Raw genomic sequence first — 22,031 nt, forward strand, 5'->3', positions numbered from 1 at the left:
AGAGATGATAGAAAACATGCAGACTGTGGGACATATTACAATGAAACATAATGTCAGTCCTCATGTTTATGATTCTAATGAATATTTCAGGTTTGTTTCAGCATTATATATTGAACCTTTAAATGTGTGCCTATTAACTTCTTTATCTTTGCCCCATCCTTGCGGTTTGTTACTGTTAGGCAGGTCATGTTCATTTCTCTGAATAATCCTGTCTGTGTTTGGATCAGTGGCTTTAGTTGACCCTGAGCTCTGATTCATATCATACCACAAAATCACATATTTGTTTCACACAAGGCCTATATTTTTCATTCCTCTTGACTGTCTTCTCCTTATAGTTCTATATTGTACATTTAATAGGAAAAGATGTTTAATAAATCACATCAATAAACAGGATATATCCTGTTACTGGGGGTCTATAGGTCTGACTTGAATATCACTAGTTGAAATAAGTTACTAATAAAATCATTTTGTGAGCTGTAGCCTACTCACATAACCAGACAATGTTTAACATGGAGGTCTTTCATTTGCATTAATAACTAGGCTACATTGTTGCTTTAAACAATCATGCAGCTTTCCTTAACACATTTTAAAAAATGAATACAGTAGTGTGTAAGCTTTACTACTATTACTGTTTATTGTGAGCGTTCTGGTTCAGTTTTGAGGAGTGCGCGCATTCAGTTCGACTACGCGCGTTCATGTGCAGGGCGCTCCGGAAAACAAGTAGTGGATTATTTTTTTCCAAGGCACTGAGTGACATTCAAGGACCGTGTTTCTTTACGATTCGCGGGAATCTCTTGACTCCAGCGAATGTTTTCCATCAGTCATTTCCACAGCTGTAACAGGACTTCAGAAAGTCCGTCTGACTCTGATATCGCCCAAAGTCTCATTGGCTTAAAGAAGAGCTTGACCATCGACAATATCACAGTAAACATGTGAGTACTCGCTTCCAGCATTATCAAAGAAATGCGTACGTTTGCGTTTTATTTCTGATGTTACTTAATGTTTTTTGTGAAAGTAAAGTGAAGTTGTGTGACAGCTGAATAGTGATTTTCATATTTTAGAGGCGCGCGCGGCAGTTGAGGGGAGTTCATCATAAAGCGCACCATGCGCGCGCTTCTCTTACTGTTCATCAATGGTAAGTGTAGCTTGAATAGTGAATTATATTCTTCATTATGCTGTTGTGGTTTTGTTCTGTTTTAGAGCAAGAGTGTCAATAATGTAGTTATTTTTCTTAATATCTTATATTGTATCTTCATGCATTATTATTAGTTTAGTTTACAATGTATGTAAATATGCTTTGTACAGATGTTAAATGCATTATGTTAAATGTTATTTTGTTTTCCCGGTGCAAGTGCCTCTGTTTCTCTATAGGCTACCCCTTTTGAGAGACAGCTGTTTATTTTATTTTATTAATATTTATTATACATTTTGCCATTTGAAAATCTCTTTTTTTCCATTGATATGCAAGTGTTTCATTTGTCACTCATAGTGGGCCCGACTGATAGACATTAAGTATGTTTAGATATACTTTTGGGGCCAGAAGTATTAACCTGAAGCATAATACCTCTCCTACACAGTATGAATGTATAGAAAGTAACTCATGCATTCTTTGCATGTATACGTGTATGGCCAATTTTAATCATTCACCAAATATATTTGTGCCTGACCCCACACAAGACCCATGAATGCTTTGCACCTGTTATTTTAATTGAAGTCTACTCTATCGATGTCTCAGTAGACTCGGCTCAGTTGAATTGTGCTGCTCCACACTAACACTGAGTCTGAAGGGAGGCTCTTTCTCAAAGCCAAAGGTCTCCAGACCATGTTATTACCCCCCTCTGGCACCCAATTAGTTTATTTGCTTATTTCCTCTGTCTGTCTAGTTCAAGTTGAAACAAATTTACAGGCACACTTAAAGGTAAACAAGAGGTCACCAGGTTACAGGGAGGCCATGTGTATTGGATTAATGAGTGACAGTTCTTCACTCATGGAATTAACTCAGGTTCTCTCATCTTTGTAATAGCGTTAACCAAATATATGCATCCTTGATTGTTCTTTGACGAATTAGGCACGTCTTTTGTATATGAGAGTATAAATCTGCTCAGTCGAGAATACTGACCTTCACATTTCTTTTTCTCAACTTTTTCTTTCTCAAATCACAACTGTGAGTTTGCCATTATTTGAATGACCTTCAGTGGGATTGTAGAAATAAACTAATTCAAGTAAATGAAATCTATTTTAGCAAAATAGAACATTTACATGATCTTATTAAAATGGTTTATTGATGGTGCATTTTGATAAATGCAATGGTTTAGTGGGCTAAGAGTTTTATTAGCTATTTGAATAAAGGTATTTAATAATTTGCCAATAATGAAGAACCCTGTTCCAGCACACGTTTGACAGACTTCCTACACATTTTACTGTCGTCTTTCCTTCTTCTGGTGTTCAATTTAAATCTGATAATAGCAACTATCATTATTTCACCTCATTTCATCACCTAATAAGTATTGCGATGAACGGATGAAACATCTGTCTGACATCAGAAGGTTTCAGCAGTTCAGAAGTTATTTTTGCAGTTTAGTTTTAATAAATGAGATTTTTGGACTTGAAAGGAAGGTTTGCGTTAGATTAAACTCTTATTTAAAAAAATTAGATTCCTCATGCCTTTTAAAGAAGCCACAGTAAGGTCAAGATCCAATTAGAGGAATTGTACGTATTACTACTGATAAGAGTCACAGTCTCGTTTCCATATATACTCCAGACCTCACTTATTAAACACAGTGTCCTCGGTGTATTTACTGAGTTCCATGTCTTTCTTTATCATTTAACGTCACTGTCCAGCTGTAGTTTTGTGTAAGTGATGGGCTCCAGGGCTCGGTAGGAGCCTCTGTGTCTGAGAGGATTGATAAAGCTGGAGAGAATGTGGAGGTGTCAGAGGCAGAGCAGAGGGAGTGTTATTTTTGGCGAGCCTCTAATGAAAGTAGCGGTTTGTAGGAGGCAGACAGCTGACGAGGAGATGCTCTTATTTAGTTCCTGTCACATTTATCATCTGCCTGTCTGAGTTTCATTTGAAAAGCCATTGAACTGTTCACGGATTGTTTGAATGCGACAACGTTGTTCACAGACAGAGTTCATTTAAGTTGATTGTGGACAGAGTTGGCCCACAGATATTGTTAGAACTGTTTTAGAAATTAACTACATGAATTTACCATCATTGGTTTTGTTCATGATTTTGCATGCACTGTTGCAATTTACATGCAGGTTTCTTCTGTTTGCATGTTTGGACCAGTAGCCCTGTCAACATTTTCATTAGTCCAACATATATATATACATATGCTAATATCTGATACCAGACGACCTACTGTGATATTTGTGTGAATGAGGCATATTTATTTGTGCCGACCAATCACAATTAAGAATTCAATACTTTACAAGCACTTTATAATTGATAGAATTTATAATTTGTGTTAGAGGACCCTACAATTCCATCATAGACTTTCTCCAAAAATCATGTAATAATCCATTCAAGCTATTTATTCATCTTCAAAGAAAAAGAAAAATGGAAAAAAAAGAAGGCCTTGATGAAAAGAAGATGAAAAGCCGTAAGGAACCTTTGTTCGCAAGTTTCATCTAAAGCTTTGGTGCAATGTGGAGGAGAGGACACTTTTTTACTCTCCTACTTTTAATCTCTTTCTTTTGCTTGTTTGCCTCGTGACTTTTTTCATTCCTCTGATGTGTGCTGAGATCATACAGTGTGCAGCTGTGTGGTGGGGACACAGGTAGAGGTCGGCACATTCAGGACGGTGGCTGTGATCCATAGAGCCGCTTGAATGCTGCCATCATTAGCACAGCAGCAGAACCCTGCACTTTAACAATGGAGCAATACCACACTTTCATAGAGCTCTGAGGTGGAGGAGGAGGGAAAATAGAAGAAAGGACTAATGCGGGGGGTGGAGAGGTGGTGAAATGAAAGGCAAAGAAACGTGTCTGTTTACACGAGTCGAGTTGAATAAGATTTCTGCCTTGGGGAAAGAGATTTCTAAAGAGAGAAGCATCAGACAGCCATGGCCAAAAGTATTGTCTGTGAAGTTTTGTTCGCAAAGTCTTCTGCTTCAGTGTTTTTAGATTATTTTTTACATGTTTCTATGAAAAGAATGATAAGCATTTTATCATTTTTCCATCTTGCCTTATTAGTGCTTGGAGTTCATGACAATTTGTGGACTTTTGCTTGTCTTCTCGCCTTTTGAGGATTGACCACATGGTTTTTCTCCAGGGAGTTGCCTGGCCACGGATCCAATAGTTCAATGTAATGATCTCCGAGCCACTTCATTATCACTCTTGCCTTGTGACATGGTGCTCCATCAAATTGCTCCTGGATCATTGGGAGATGTCTATCAAACGTCTTGCAGGACGTATTGATATCATTCTTTATTCATGGAAGTTTTTATAGGCAGAATTGTAAGAGAGCCCAATCCCTTGGATGAAAAGCAATCTCATGCATGGATGGTCTCATGATGCTTCACCGTTGGCACGATGCAGAACCCATGGTAGCATTCACCTTTTCTTCTCCGGACAGTAGATTTTCCAGATGTCCCAATCAGTCGGAAGGGGGTTTCATCAGAGTTTATTTTATTTATCGCATTTCTCAGTCCTTTGACCTTCTGATTCATGACAAATCTCATGCTCCAGATGTGGACACGTATGTGTCACAGCTGTATATACCTCCATGTGATTGTCAGGATAGGAAGTATTTTAACAGACTGTCCTGAGGGGAATGAAGAATGATCTCATCTTTCATGCAGGTCAAGGGAAGTTGTGCAGAAACATTATAATTCATGCTGTACCCGTATTCCCCGGAGAACCTGCCCGCAGAACATCCTCTTTAATGAGCTGGAACAGCTCCAGCAACTCCTTCAAAGAACATTTCTACTAATTTACTAACACTTTACAGTAAGGTTCAATATATTAACCTTACAGTAGTTACCAGCACTCTTGCAGGGACGTAATCACAAAAGAAAACTACTAGTTAATAGAAATCACTCATCTCTAAATTATGTGGAGGCTTATGCGAGGGCAACTGTTCAACCGTTCAGAACTAAGAAAAGCATTTTTTGCAAAGGCAGGTTCACATACTTTGCTAGGATTTATACTATTTTATACTGTTCAAAAAGTACAGTAAAAACAACGGTATATTGTGAAATGTTATTACAATTTAAAAACAAATTTTAATAATTCAATAAAATGACGGTATTTGAACATATTTTAAGATTTATTCCTGTGATGGCAAAGCTACATTTTAACATTATTACTCCAGTCTTCAGTCTTCAGTGTCACATGATCAGAAATCATTCTATGCTGATGTGATGCCCAAGAAACATTTCAATGGTGGAAAGGAAACTGCTTCTTATATGTTCTGTAAATGATCCTTACTGCTCAACGTTCAAAATAACAGCATTTATTCAAAATAGAAATCTTTCATAACCCCCTTTTTTTTTTTACTGTCACTTTTGATCAGTTTAATGGTGACTAGAAGTTTTTTTTATTATTATTGTATACTGACCCCAAACTTTTGAACAGTCTAGAAGATGAATTTCCATAATGTCTCTATAATACTGTCCTTATAGATCAGATAAACCTAGCATGTTAAACCTATGAATGTGTTTAGGTTGTTTGGAATGTATGTGTTTTTAGCAGATTTTTTTTTACTCAGTTCTCATTGACTTAATGTCGTATGAGAGTAGGACAGTAACATACAATTCATCATCTTTCTGCTTTATTCCCAGCAGTCTTATTGGGAAATGGTCTATGTATTTCATTTAAACTCAAACACTTAAAAAACAAGTATCTAAAGACTGATTATCTCTAATCCTATAAGGAAATTCTCTCGTCAGTTTATCTGTCAGGGCTTCAGCTGTTTTGTTCAGGAGGACCCACAGGAGTCGAGGGAAGAGACTTTAGGAGAGGTGTGTGTGGATGTGTGACTGGAGAGGAGCTAGATATGACGGGATCTGGAAATAGCACTAGGGTTAGAGGAGAGAGCAGACTTTGAGACTGGGCAGTGGGCTCCAAATAGCAGACACCTCTCGTCAGACTAACTAGACTCACAGTGCCAAAATAAACTCAGTGAAAAGGGAGTAAGATTACCAGCAGCAACATCCTGTATCCACATGTATTCTCTATATTTCACATTTGCCCACAAGAGCATCTGAATGCTGCATCATCATTACTGTCATGTCTTGCTCAGACTTCGACAGTCAGAACTGTGAGGAGATTGAAACACACAGTACACACAGTCACACACAGTAGCCACAAAAAGCATTGAGTCACTCAAGCCACACCTAAAAACATATAAATGTCTTTGCATTGTTTTCTCTATTTGTTGATAACCCCATCTCAATATTAATTATTTCTGTATTTCAGTACATTGTACACACTACAGTTTAAAGGTTTGAGATCATTAAACCTTAAAGGGCACCTATTATGGAATTTTGAAATGTACCTTTCATGTAGTGTGTAACATAGATCTAAGTGAACAAAAACATCCTGCAAAGTTTGAAATATGAAAGTGCACCGTATATAAAGTTATTGTCTTTCAAAAGTAAGAGTCGACTCTGAGTCATTTTTATGAATCGTTAGAAGACCGAAGCTTTTTCTCTGACTAGATGACGTCAACTTGTCAAGTTATTTAAATACGATACGCCCACTTATTGCGCTCCAAGGCCATGGAAAACATCATGGCGACGAGACGCTGTGTTCTGAAGTGCGACTCAAAAGCCAACTTTTTTAATCTGCCCAAGGAGGAGCATTTGAAGACTAAGTGACTACAATTCATATATACAACTATACCACAGAAGTATATAGTCCGAGCCTTGTGCTTTGCTCGCGCCATTTTGAAGACGATTGCTTTTTAAATGCAATCAAACTTGGATTCGCGAGCCGACTGATATTGAAGGAAGGTTCAGTTCCAAGTGTATTTGCATCAGCTTCCTCCTCCTCCTCCGTATCACTCCGTGTTATTAATAATTGTTGCTTTTATGTTTTATGTAGCATGCTTAATAATTATTTTGTTTGTTGTGTAAGCACCGTTTAGCTTCTAGGTCTTCAATGACAATTGTATTGAGATATGTGAAGTGTTTGTCGTTGTTTTCGGAGTTGTCTAAAGAATAGAGTAATACCTCGTAGTAACGTAACTGCATTTTTTTTTTTTTTGTAAAAACGTTATGTTTATGCATCGGGCTAATGCAAACAAAGACTGATTGTGCTTTTACAATATGAACTCTGGGCTATGCTCGCTAACATAACATTAAATTCTTTATCTTATTTTTAGTTTTTTACTACAAACTACAAAGCAGTGGACTATAATCATTATTATAACACAATTGAATTGATAAAAGCATCATTGTACTCCGTGTTAAACAATAAGTATTATCTCTGTAAACACTGCTGGGTCATCTGACCAATCAACGCAGATTAGCGTCGCGCAAAGGAGGGGTTTGGAAAAATGAGTCGTTGAACGAATCATTTGGGAGTCGGTGAGCAAATCAGATAAAAATAAATGCATATTATACGAAAACAAAAGTGTTTTTTGACATTGCATGCACGTAAAACTGTTGTTGGGGACTCCCAAAACAACATTAGGAACATTTTAAATGTCATAATAGGTGCCCTTTAAGCCAAACATTAAGCAGCACAACTGTTTTCATTGATAATAGTAAGAAATGTTTCTTGAGCAGCAAATCAACATATGAAAACTGGAGTAATGATGCTGCACAGGAACAAATAGATTTAAAATAGTAAATTATAAAAATATTGATATTTTTACTGTAGTTTTGATCAAATTAATGCAGCCTTTTTTATGTTTAAATAATACTGACATAGTGCATCAACATTCAAAAATGACCATTTTATTATAATGAATGTATCGGATTATTCCAAATTTGCAATAATCGATTTTGCATCTAATACTACAAATCCAAAAGGTTATTTGCTTCAAAAAAGACAGCACAAGCAAACCTTTTATTTCACCTAATAATATATTGGAGGTTTTAAACAATAAAACAATAGTTATACTGTTTAAAATAGAGCATAGGGATATGTTTTGACACTTAAAAAAAATTTAGTGTAACGTGGTGTGGACAATAAGGATGTTCCCCGATATTCAGAATAGTTGTATAGTTTTCAATGACATTCTTTAAACTTTAGGAACTTGGTTACACCCTTGATAGCGGGCACCGCATCCCTGATGCACATAGTGACGCTAGACCTTGTGTGCAGATCTTAGTAGCTTTTTCACAGGAAGGGTCGGTATGGAAGGCACGTATTTAGAAGTTCTGGCTTCAGTTCATCCAACCCTGGTCAGATCTCTAGAAGATTCTCTCCTCATTCTCTGCATTCCAGCAGCAGGTGGACGGATGTGGACAGTACGTCAAAGTTCAATGCATACAGATTACCAAGATTTTTTAATTGAAATGCTGTTGACATTTGACCTGTGGTAGTTTGTTGCTCTTCAGCTTTTATCAGTATTTGTGTAAAAACCTTGCTTAAAATTGTGTCAGAGGGGCCCCTGTGTTTCTTTATGGTCTATTTAGGAAGTGACCGGCTGTTTTCTGTCACTCAGCTGCTGAACAATGTGCCATGTTAGTGTCACTTTTTCCCCTCCTGTCAAATGAACAGTCCCCAAGATAAAATGACTCTTTGGGGTTAGAGACACAAGGAGGCGATTCTCTGCTTTCCCTGGTCGAGAACAATCCCCCTCTGAAAGCTGAGAGGGGCAGAGATGCAAGAAAATGAAAAAGTGGAGCTCTTGAACAAAGCGGACAGTCCCAGCTGTGATAATCCCTACCTGGCACACAGAGCCAAACCCTAGAGTTGGGGTACTCGAACTCGGACTCGGACTCGAGTCCGGTCTCGAGTCCAATTTTGAATGGACTCGGACTTGTCACGCACTCGAATGAATTTGTACTCGGACTTGACACGGACTCGGGACATTTTAGACTCGGAAAAATGTCCGAGTCCAGTCGAGTCCGGGCAATGGATGACACAAAACGAAATTTTGTGATTTTTTTTTATTCAAAAACGAAACGAAACAACGTTGTTTCAGCGTTGAGCATTGTAGCCAATCACAGTTAAGTGCATAAACACAGTGGCAAATCAGAGGCGTTTTAGAGTCCGCATGCGAATAATTCGCTCAAAATGTATGTTAGAATCAGCACGAGCTTTATCCTTTCGCAAATCCCCTCATAAACAACAAAGTCTCTCTAGACGCAATATAAATAAGATATTCACTGTGCAGTGCGGACAACTTCAGTCAGTGTTTATGACGAGAGTTTTAGGGAGAGTGCCGAACGCGGTAAGTGATGGCTTAAAGGGAGCGCTGTTGACAATATAAATAGTTTTGTTTTTCATACTTCTAGAGGACCAGTGGTTACATTCACATTGTAAATTATAAATAGTGATAACTGCATTTAAATGTGGGATTAAATCCACTTAATTTTTGTCCTTTGAGTCATGAAATTGCGATGATTTGACACATAGCAACATAAGAACGTGATAACCATAGCAACATTTTGGCGTCTAATAATGTTATCATTTTTGTTGCATTTATACTTTAGTCATAAGTTTACATACTCCTTGCAGAATCTCCAAAATGTTATTTTTATATGTTTTTTAATAAGACGGATCATACACATTGTTTCTATTTAGTAGGCTACTGCCCTGAAAAAGCTTTTTCACATAACAGATGTTTAATAGCCTAACACAAAATAAAGACAAATTACATAGGCTCGATTTTAATATTGTGTCATTACCTGAATGATCCACAACTTTTTTTTTTTTTTTTTTTTTTTTAATGGTTGAGGAAAAATCATCCAGCTCTTGCACATTCTTTGCTTTTCCAGCATCTTCTGCATATTTGACTCCTTACTAGCAGTGACTATGATTGTAAGATCCATACTTTCACACTGGTGACAACTGAAGGACTCATACACAACTATTACAAACCCTGCAAACATTTAGTGATGCACAAGAAGGAAGCATCCGTTAAGAGCCAAGAGGTGTAAACTTTTGAACTGGATCATTGTTGTAAATTGGTCTTATTTGTTTAAAAATGCATTCATTAATTTAGTCCAACCCTTCAGAGGCTAAATAAGATATTAGCATGTACAACACAATAAGAAAAATTTAAACAATCATCATCTTGCTCAAAAGTTTACCCCTGGCTCTTAATGCATCGTGTTGCATTATTAAGCATTACCTTGCATATTCTAAAAGATGTACAAAAGGTAAACGTATGACTGTAACAATACATTGCAATCATTTTGTAAGGTTTAAAATATTAATTTAAGAGCTCAGTGTTGAGACCTTTCGCCGGGATTTGATTGACAGGTGATCTGACCAATTATAATGCAGATACACGCCATTTTTGTTCGACAAACAAACCAAATCAGTTAGTAGATTAAAGGCAGTGGACTTGAACTTGAAAAATAGTGTGTATTGATTTCTTTTTTAGAAATTTGTGCTATAACTAGAAGAGATTATCAGTTCACGTGCTGCTTGAACTGAGGCCTAAAGCACCACAAAACAGTATTTATCGTTTGAATTTCATAAAAATTAAAAAAATTGAAAGCTGAGACTTTATTTCAAACCAAAAGTACCCTGCTCTGTCTTGTCTGTTGGCACATTGTTAGTGTCCTCTTTGCTCCGACCGAGAACATGTGGAGTGAGAGAGGAATGGCTTGTCGGACGTAGCAACAGTAACCAAGAGGGGCGGGTCTTTGTGAAAGGTCAATTTCAAATCATTTAAATCTTTGTGCACTCGGCCGGACTCGACTCGGACTCGGATGTTAAGGACTCGGACTCAAGTCCGACTCGACCCTCTTTGGACTCGGACTTGGACTTGTACTCGGTTGTTAAGGACTTGGACTCGACTCGGACTCGACAAAGGTGGACTCGGACCCAACACTACCAAACCCAGACCAGCAGAAACCGAAGACTCCAGATAACAGAGGGAGGGAGCTTCATTAGATTTACAGAAAAAGAAAAACTTATGAAAAAATGAAAGAGAAAGTCTGAATGTATGTAAGAGAGAGAAAGACTAGAAAAAGAAAAAGAAAAAGATTTGCTCAGACTGGACAAACAGGACGCTAGGGAGCATTGTGGGATATGGCCGGTCCACAATCACTGTGGCCTGTGGCTGTGTTTTCAGAGATATAGATAACACACTCTGCCCTACTACAGGCTGCACTGTACTGAGACTGAGCTTGTCTTTTCTGAGTCAGTAAACCTTGTCAGGACCACTGCACAGCCCCTATAGCAGCCCCCCATATATTCACAGCAGGAAAAATTAATCTATCTGTGTATCAGTCGGCCTATCTACAGTATCTATCTATCTATCTATCTATCTATCTATCTATCTATCTATCTATCTATCTATCTATCTATCTATCTATCTATCTATCTATCTATCTATCTATCTATCTCTATCTATCTATCTATCTATCTATCATCTATCTATCTATCTATCTATCTATCTATCTATCTATCTATCTATCTATCTATCTATCTATCTATCATCTATCTATCTATCTATCATCTATCTATCTATCTATCTATCTATCTATCTATCTATCTATCTATCTGTCTGTCTGTCTGTCTGTCTGTCTGTCTGTCTGTCTGTCTGCCTGCCGTCCGTCCGTCCGTCCGTCCGTCCGTCTGCCCATGCCAGTGTCCGTGCCGGTGTCTGTGGCCGATACCGGTGCCGGTGTCATGACGGTGACCGTGACGGTGTCTGTACCGGTGTCCGTGCTGGTGTCAGTGCCAGTGTAAATAGCCCATAGCAAATTCAAATTTTTTGTCATGTCGTGTCCGTGCCGATTTCCGTGCCAGTGAGTCTGTGACTGTGTCCATGTCGATCCCAGTGTCCGTGCTGGTGCCGGTAGTCATGCTGGTGCCTGTGCCGGTGTCAGTGTCCGTGCCGGTGTCCCAGTGGTGTCCAGGCCGGTGCCTGTGCCAGTGTCCGTGGTGAGGCCTGTGCCGGTGTTCGTGATTGTGTCCGTGCCGGTGACCGTGTTGGTGTCCGTGCCGGTGTCCGTGTTGGTGTCCGTGCCGGTGTCCGTGCCGGTGTCCGTGCTGGTACCGGTGTCCGTGCCGGTGTCCGTGTCGTTGCCCAAAAATGAAAATTATGTCCTTATTTACTCACTCTAATGTTGTTCCAAACCTGTATTAATTTCTAAAACAACAAGAAATAAAGAGGAAATCATTCACTGCTCTGAGAACTTTAGTAGTAGCTTTAATAAGTATAAATGTATCATTTATACAGTGAAGTCTATGTAGTGTAAATTTGATATTTGTTCATTTAATTTCTTTCTTGAATGCTTCTGTAAAATTCACCTACTGGCAGAAGTATATACTGTGCATTTGTATATTATATGTTGTATATTATGTGTCGTGCATGTTAATCTTTGTTCTTATCTTTTAATAACAAAGAAAATAATGACAAATATTTGTGTCTTCGCCCCATTGGCCTAAATGTCTGCCATTCTTTTTTATTTTACATTGTGTTACCTTGTAAGGCTTTGTTTTAAAATAGTGACATTAGTTTGTCTGTAATGCTCAGTCACTTTTCTGTTTAGTTTGAAATCTCAGTGAGTACAGTAGGCAACAGCAGGTCTTTGTTAGCTCTGAGGTATGTCTGCCGTGCCAGCTGTCCTCCCACATTCCTGAGAGCTTGTCCATGTAAGGCAGAAGCAGCGAGTGGCACACACACTGACTGAAGGGCAGCTTTCTCAAGCAGACCTTCGGACACAGTATGAAACCTGCATTCATGAGTGAGAGAGGCTAATGAACCAAGCCACATGGTTTGATCAACATAAAAACATGACAACAACAGTATGAATTGTTATCGCTGTCACCATTTATTATCATAGCTCATCGTGGGTGAAGCAACTAAATGAGAAACTATTTCCATTTGTCAATCCCTAAAGGGAACTTTCGTCCTCAATCCACCTGCTGGGTCTTGTATAGTCAAGAATATTTAAAGGGGTGGTAAAATGCCATTTTCACAAGATGTAAAATAAATCTCTGATGTCTCCAGAGTGTGTGTGTGAAGTTTTAGCTCAAAATACCCCACAGATATTTTTATATAGCATGTTAAAGTTGTCACTTTTTGAGGGTTTGCAAAAACGCACCGTTTTGTGCCTGGCCCTTTAAATGCAAATGAGCTCCTGCAGAGGGCGGGGTTTGTGTTAGCAGCTGCCATTACCTCACGCAGACACACTAAAATGACAGAAACTGTTCTGTCTTTAATGTTAAAACGGAGTCAGACAAAGATGGAGAGACTCAAGAAGAAGTGACAACATGTAGAATGCAACAGGACGTCTCTGAATGGTTAGTTGATGAATTTATGTTGCTGATGTGGAGTTAACTATCTTCAATTAGGATATTCTGTCATGGTAATCTATAAATCGAAGTACTGGAACTAGGAACTGTTGTGAGATGCACACAGAGTAACTTTCTATTGCATGTGAAAAGATGGATGCTAAAGTTTGAGCTGACTCACAAATGCACTCTTATACAACAACTTTTCCTCTTCTCAACATGGACTGCATGTTCCCGGGGGCGGGGTTTATGTACATTTTAGGGTTGCTGATGTCACTAACCCCGAAGGAATGTCGTGTAGTCCCTACCAACCGTTTGTTGTAGTCCTTTTCTTTAAAAGCAAATAATCTTCCTTTGCTTTGAACTTTGAGCGTTGTAACTTTGCAGATGTTGTTTATGCTCAAACAGCAACATTACACACTAACTAAAGTTAGAAAAGTGAAATCATACTCAACCACCCCTTTAAAAGAGTAGTGCACAGAAAAACGGTGTCATCGTTTACTCACCCTTATGTCCATACAATGAAAGTTAACAGGGTCGAAAACAATGGGCACCATTAAAGGTAGGGTAGGTCAGAATTGTCTAAAAAAACTTTTATTCAAATTTGTTTAAACTGTCTTTATATACCAATACATAATTAAAATGCAAGTACTCTGAAATAGAGAGTATAAAAAACTGAGTGACTCTAGTGTATTTAATCTTCAATTTATTCCATTAACTCCCACCTAAAAACGGGTGCGCATCTGCGCGCACATGGGCAGAGCCAATAGTGGCGGTAGTCATGGCGAGGGAGAGTGACAGTCGCGCAAGCCAATCACTTGTTTCGTCCCGGTAGGAATTAATGAGCTGTGTTTTTTGAAGATTAAATACACTATAGTCGCTCAATTTTTATACTCTCTTTTTCAAAGTACTTACATTTTAATTATGTATTGGTATATAAAGACAGTTTAAGCCAATTTGAAAAAAAGTTCTTTAGACAATTCTTAAACCTACCCAACCTTTAACTTTCAAAAAAACTCAAAAAAAGAGACATTTTTCTAAATTTGAAACATGAAGCTGAGTACATTATGATAGGATTTTCATTTTTAGGTGAACTATCTCTTTTAACAGTGGAGCTCCTCTGCCACTCACATTTAAGCCGTTGCTTCCCATAATTCGCTTCTGTCCACTTTCTCACTGCTTTGTGGTCAACACACTGCCAGAAAGATTAAATGTAAAACCAGCACCAGATTCATTGCTCAGAAATTGCATTTGGTGTATCTAGACTTATCTGTGTTTAGTTGCTCTGCCTGTTGGGAAAAGAGATGGAGAGTTGAATTTGAATTTAATTCCTTTCTCAGGCATTTTTCCATCAGTTCCTGTAGTTTATTGTAAGACTTTTTTTGGATTTTGACTCAAGGTGGGTGTGTTTCCGTATGTTGATGTGTGAGGCCAGGTGTGTGTGTGTGTGTGTGTGTGTGTGTGTGTGTGTTTTGGTGGCAGAAGGATGAGAGATGGTACAGTGCCAGACAGACGCAGCTGTCGAAGGCACAGATCTCTGATGGATAAATGCTGTAAACAAGAGTTTTCCCAGGCTACTCAAGTCCATTCACATGACTACACTTTCTTAATTCTCTTTTTGTGTTAGCTTACATTCGATTTCAGACATTAAAAGCTACAAATCTAACGAGACAAATCATGTGTATCACAGCACCTGTCTGAAGCAGTCCCATGCAGCTTTCTTAACTGCAGACCCCAATATCATCTCACATAGAGTTTGTTTGGGACACTGGGAGGAATGTTTAGCAGCTGTTGGGTGTTGTAAAAAAATACTCTCTGTCTCTCTCTCTAATTAAAGCTATACAGTTATATTTGAGATTTGATTTAACCCAAGATTTAACCGTGGCTGCAAACAGCCCAAGTGTTTAGGGCTGATCAATAGAGCTAAAGACGTATTGAATAAATTTTTTTTGTTAGCTTTTTGGCAATATTTTGATAGTTTTCAGGGTTTTTTTCACTCAGAGAAACCCCCTTTTTGACCAAACAGAAAGATGCTAAAGCAGAAAATAAAATTTAATTACATTGATGCGGTATTTTTCTGTTATGATGGTGAGGAAGTACGAACCCAATCGCAGACAGAATGCACTAACACAATTTATTGTTGACAAAACAGAGAAAACAAAACCCACGATGGGGCAAAACATAGACAGAACAACTAACTAGACTGTGACAGATAACTACAAGAAAACAAACAATTAATACAGGCAATAGCGCAACAGGACAACAGCTCTTCACAAGATACTCACAGACTGACAAAGGAATGACAAGGATTAACAATGAACCGACACAGGACAGCAAACACAAGGGGATTAAATAGGGAGACTAATGATAACAAAACAGGTGAGACAGGTAAAGCAATAATGACTAAACGAGGATAACATACAGGTGACACAGGTAAAGCAATAATGACAAAACGAGGCTAACAAGGAGGGCGGGGCTAGATGACGAGACAACAAGCACATGGCCCAACAAGGCCATGTGTTTGCACATAAAACATGGGTCTGTCATGATCCTGCCACAAGACTTAAAGAAAGACAAGGACTAGATGGCAGAATCATGACAGAACCCCCACCTTAAGGAGCGGCTTCCAGACGCTCCTCAAGGGGACATCAAACACGCGACATGACAGACTGAGACAAAGACACAAACCAACTAAACATGACAAATAACAATAAAGGCATACACGAAAACACGACAACAGGGTTGGGATGCAACAATAAAAATAACAAACACGGGAGGGGGGGGCGGGGGAACAAGAGAGTTCATGGGGAAATGTCCAGGGTGGGTGGGTGTGACTGTGGTCTTGGGTCTTCCGGACGAGGGCTGTGGACAAGGAATCCGGGCAGGCTTGGATGGGGACACATAAGGGACAGTCTTGGGGGAAACAGTTCGGGGCTGAGTGCAGACAGGGCTGACCGGGGAAACACAAGGCGACTTGATAGGGACAACAGGGGGCGACGATACGGGACGAATCTTGATGGGGGAAACAGTAGGAGATGAAGCAGGACTCAAGACAGGGAATGTAGTAGGTGGCTGGGCAGTGGAGAGAGGCAATGCAGCAGCAGGCTGCAGAGCTGGAACAGGGTCATAGAATTCTGCAGACGAATCAGAACCGGCGCTCCTCACATTAGACTCGGAAGATGCGCTTCTCATGTCCGATTCAGGATTCGCGTTCTCTGCAACCGACTCAGGAACAGCGTTCTCTGCAACCGACTCAGGAACAGCAATCTCTGCAGCTCTAGGCACGGGGTCTGGGGACAAGACAGGCTTGACAGGGACTTCTAGGATTCTGACGAGACGTGACAAATAATCAGACAGGGTCCTGGCAGCAATGACGACAGGCATCTCTTGACTAGCTGAAACCGACTGTAACACTGCTTTAGCAGCAGAATCGGCCGCGGCTCTCTCTTCAGCTCTCACAGCTGCAGCGGGCTCTGGGGCGGCGTTCACTGCTGCAGCGGGCTCTGGGGCGGCGTTCACAGCTGCAGCGGGCTCTGGGGCGGCGTTCACAGCTGCAGCGGGCTCTGGGGCGGCGTTCACAGCTGCAGCGGGCTCTGGGGCGGCGTTCACAGCTGCAGCGGGCTCTGGGGCGGCGTTCACAGCTGCAGCGGGCTCTGGGGCGGCGTTCACAGCTGCAGCGGGCTCTGGGGCGGCGTTCACAGCTGCAGCGGGCTCTGGGGCGGCGTTCACAGCTGCAGCGGGCTCTGGGGCGGCGTTCACAGCTGCAGCGGGCTCTGGGGCGGCGTTCACTGCTGCAGCGGGCTCTGGGGCGGCGTTCACAGCTGCAGCGGGCTCTGGGGCGGCGTTCACAGCTGCAGCGGGCTCTGGGGCGGCGTTCACAGCTGCAGCGGGCTCTGGGGCGGCGTTCACTGCTGCAGCGGGCTCTGGGGCGGCGTTCACTGCTGCAGCGGGCTCTGGGACGGCGTTCGCTGCTGCAGCGGGCTCTACTCCAGGCAGAGACGAAGGACGGGGGGCTCCCTTCCTCCTCTTTCTCCTTGGCCGCGGAGCAGAGACCACAACCGGGCTTGTGACCGGTAGGGGAAGCTCAGCGGGGACCGTAACTGGTGCTGGGAGGACAGACTCTGGCAGGGTTGACTCCGTCGCTGAAGACTCCGAAGCGGACTCCCACGAGATCCGTCTCCCTCGCTTGCCGCGGAGACTTACAGGTGCGGATGGAGTCTCAGGAGTCGTGGAGGAGCCAACCTGGTTCCCAAACGTCGCAACGCCTATCAGCCGACCCTCAGGAATGACTGGCAGCCAGGCAGAAGGTGAAGACCTCGTGGAGGAGTCCTGCAGCTCCTCCCGACACAAACGGTCCACCACTTCCCGAAACGGACGGCGGATCAGCCCCTCCCGTTCATTCAAAGGAGGAGGACCATTGAGACCCGCGATGAAGTATGAATTGAGGATCTCTGGCAAGAACCTCCTCCTCTCTTCCACGTCGTGGGCGTACTCACTCAACGACCTCTCTCTCTGGGGGAAAACGGTGCCTTGCCACTCATGTCGGAGGTAGTCGACAGCCACCATTGTTCAAGGGGATCAGATTGTCCCTCGGCAGGAAAAGACAAACTGTCTGCTGGGTTCCTCTTTGGTCGGTTCATTCTGTTATGATGGTGAGGAAGTACGAACCCAATCGCAGACAGAATGCACTAACACAATTTATTGTTGACAAAACAGAGAAAACAAAACCCACGATGGGGCAAAACATAGACAGAACAACTAACTAGACTGTGACAGATAACTACAAGAAAACAAACAATTAATACAGGCAATAGCGCAACAGGACAACAGCTCTTCACAAGATACTCACAGACTGACAAAGGAATGACAAGGATTAACAATGAACCGACACAGGACAGCAAACACAAGGGGATTAAATAGGGAGACTAATGATAACAAAACAGGTGAGACAGGTAAAGCAATAATGACTAAACGAGGATAACATACAGGTGACACAGGTAAAGCAATAATGACAAAACGAGGCTAACAAGGAGGGCGGGGCTAGATGACGAGACAACAAGCACATGGCCCAACAAGGCCATGTGTTTGCACATAAAACATGGGTCTGTCATGATCCTGCCACAAGACTTAAAGAAAGACAAGGACTAGATGGCAGAATCATGACATTTTCAATAAATTAACATGATTTATAATCGTTTTCATTTATATCCCCCAAACAGAGGTATTGCTCTTATTTATCTTTATTTGCTAAATCATTTTAACACACAGAAACAATGAATCATTATTTTTAATTGATTCATTACAAAAGATTCATTTGATTCACGTAAAAGCATCAATGTTACCTACTAAACTACTTACTTGTTACTGAAGTGTACTTGTGAAAATGCCAGTGAAATAGTACTAATGGCAGTCTTTGAGAAACTAAATAGCCATAAAACAAACCACAATATTCATGATTTTGCTTAATTTGATATAGCCAAATAATTTCCCATCATGCTAAAGCAGCCTTGTTTTTCCCTGGCACCACAGACTTAAGGGACTCTTTGTGGAAACTTGGCATGTGCTGAGCTATAATGGAAAATTGCTTGAGCTCTGGTTGGCCAAACTGGCAAGAGAACAAAAATTTGATGTTTAATTTTTTCTTGTACTCTAAAGGTTCTACTTGAACATTTCAAAAATACACTCATGTTCTGCTCATCATGTCTATTTTGTTTCTCTCTGTTCCATTAAAAGTCCTGTCAACGATCAGCGCACAGGATCCTGATCTTGCTCACGGCTGTACCCATGGAAGCTGTTATCCTGCAACCGGTGACCTCTTGGTGGGTCGGGAAACAAACTTGAAAGCATCGTCCACCTGTGGCCTTCGGAGGAGAGAACCCTACTGCATTGTCAGCCATCTGCAGGTAACCAGTTGTCATACACACACACACACCATTTTGAGCTTTTTGTATCATATGCTGATGCTGCAGTGCTGATCCTTTCCATTTTCGACTCTTGACCTTATGTAGGAAGAGAAGAAGTGTTTCCACTGTGATTCACGGCGACCTTATGAACCTTCTTCCAACCCCATGAGTCACCGCATCGAGAATGTCATCACCACCTTCAAAGCACACCGCAAGAAGTCCTGGTGGCAGTCTGAGAATGGTGAGAGAATGACCTTCGTATCAGACGAGCTGCACTTTCTTGGGCTTTTTATACTGTAGATCAGAGTCAGATCTGCATGGGCACCGCAGCTCAACATGTCTGTGTTAACCGCTGCACCGTGGCTTCAACCTCAGCCAACTGTTAATTAAGGCATACAGAAAACCATGTGTGCTAATCTACAGCTTCAGCCATGTTTTGATGGAAATCCACACATCCGTTTGGTTTCATTTGTCAAATGTAGAGTCATATGTTGCCAGGAAATTTGATTGCCTCCCTGAGCCCTCCAAACCCAGCTGCTTGGCAAGGACTGGAAACGCTTCACATGTATTATTAGAAGATTGATGTTTAGAGCGTCTATTAATAACACAGAGGCTGAGGGAGAGAGATGCATGTACTCAGAATGAAGCCTGGGGCAAATCAGCCTAAAACAGTTCATAGAATAAGTCATTAAGACTTTGTTTTCAGAAAGAAATTAATACTTTTTTTCAGCAAGGAAGCATTAAATTGGTCAAAAGTGACAGTAAAGAATAAGAGCAAAAGAATTAAGCAGCACAACTGGTTTCAACATTGATAATAATAAGAAATGTTTCTTGAGCAGCAGATCAGCATATTAGAATGATTGGAGACTGGAGTAATGATGCTGAAAATTCAGCCATCACAGGAATAAATTACATTTTTAAATATTTTAAAATAGAAAACAGTTATTTTAAAATGTAATAATATTTACCAATATTACAGTTTTTACTGTATTTTTGCTCAAATAAATGCAGCCTTGGCGAGCATTAGAGACTCATTTCAAGTACATTGCATCTTACCGACCCCAATCTTTTAAACGGTAATGTAAATTAATGTATATAAAAAATATATAAATGCTAATATAAATATTTGTATATTATACAAGTAGAAATTACATATGCTATTAACTAATCAAATTAATAACCACATGTATCTTTATTTGCTGACAAAAAAAAATCCCAAATGAGGATAATTCATTACGTTAAAGACATTACACACAGTCGTTGAATACACGTACAAAAAGTGGCTTTAAGAGTCAATAATATCATTTATTTCCATATTTTTAACATAAGATGATAACTAGCCTACAGTCCACAGTGATATTCTCTATGGTAAAGATGACATTAATGCGCCATCTGTCGGCACTTCTTCGTCCGTTTTCTCTCCTAATCTGCTCACATACTGTATTTTAATACAACAATAAGCAGAATGTCCAATAAAACTGTTCTCATTTACATCTTTTCTGTCAGGCAATGGAAAGAGTATGATATGAATGTTAACCAGCAGTTCAAAAAGTAACTAGAATTGTCATTAGGTCGCATTTTTGTAAGAAAAAAGTCGTAAGAGGGGTCTGAAAGTCGCTAAATTGGCAACAGAGGCCATTAACAACTTAAATTGACAGCATTAATATTGTTCAGAATGGAAGTATGTACAAGAGTGCAGATACAGAGGAAGTTTGTTAGTTGATTTGGCTGTATTTCAAAGCTCAGATGTCCAAGCTCACCCTGACATACACTCACTCCCTAAGCCCTGCAGTATTACAGATAATTACAGACAGCCTGTTGCTGGCATAGCCACAGAGAGAGGCAGAGAGGATGAAAGAGAAAACCAAAACTCTTAATAGAGCAGAACATGGAAGAGAAGGATGGAAGGACAGATAACTTAAAAAGAGCAAGACAAAGCTGCAGGATGATACCTGAACCTAATGCACCCACAGCATTGTTTACTCTGTTAAGTGCACTTGTGGACTGCAGTGTTGGGTGTTGGGGAGTTACTAACTAAAAGTAGTGACGCCACTATCTTAGCTACATGTACGCATGATAGTAGTTGATCTATTTAAAAAAATAATGTTGATTGTCTAGTAACAAGTTACTTTTTTAACCATACTTTTTTATGGTTGTTTTCAATGTCACATTGTATTGCGTACTACTCAATAGCTATTTAGATATAAATATATTACTCTAAGTAAAGTAATATATTTAGAAATAAACATAGTGCTAGCTTCTTTTTGTTAGTCGCTTATACTCTACTACTGACTTTTTACTACTTTAATTAGCTTGTAGCTTAGCAAGCTACACTTACAGAGAAGCTTTCCAAACACCGATGGCTGATTGGCTGAAATTATATTTAGATCTAATATGTCATTTTATCCCAAACAATACCTCTTTACATCTTAACAAAGTTCCTTTAATAGTTTAAGTGCATGAGGAAGGCCCCTGTGTGTCAGATGTGTGTCTTCTCTATGCTCAGCGAAATGAGCGAATTAAGTATGGGCGTTTTTTCGGAAATGGTCACTATTTTTGCTCATGGTTACTATGGCTTCAGTGACTTTTCTGTAACAATGCTGTACAATGAACAGTAGATCAGTTGTTCAGCACTTGTGTGTCTCACAAGTGGCTCGTGTCATGGCCCCTCTATTGCTTGGTATTATATTAAGTGGATACCAGATACGGTACATTGTGGTGTGCAATTACTTAAGGCATTTTTTAAAAATTATC

General features: G+C 40.2%; 1 protein-coding gene across 3 annotated transcripts in view; it reads left to right on the top strand.

The window, feature by feature from the left end:
- The first annotated feature begins 740 nt into the window (after positions 1-740).
- Positions 741-22,031, top strand: part of lamb2 (laminin, beta 2 (laminin S)) — a 41,227-nt gene continuing 19,936 nt past the window's right edge. For 2 of the 3 annotated variants that reach the window (XR_013794978.1, XM_079589667.1), the window contains exons 1-4: positions 753-932; positions 1,062-1,135; positions 19,108-19,277; positions 19,383-19,518. Coding sequence is in view for 2 of the 3 variants with exons in the window: in XM_079589667.1 (XP_079445793.1) it covers positions 1,105-1,135; positions 19,108-19,277; positions 19,383-19,518 (337 nt within the window). In the remaining variant the exon portion in view is untranslated. Of the gene's footprint in view, positions 933-1,061; positions 1,136-19,107; positions 19,278-19,382; positions 19,519-22,031 lie in introns of all 3 variants that reach the window. The other variant, XM_079589668.1, reaches the window with a different exon arrangement.

This window comes from Phoxinus phoxinus (assembly GCF_949152265.1).
Source record: "Phoxinus phoxinus genome assembly, chromosome: 18".
Classification (NCBI taxonomy): Eukaryota; Metazoa; Chordata; class Actinopteri; order Cypriniformes; family Leuciscidae; genus Phoxinus; species Phoxinus phoxinus.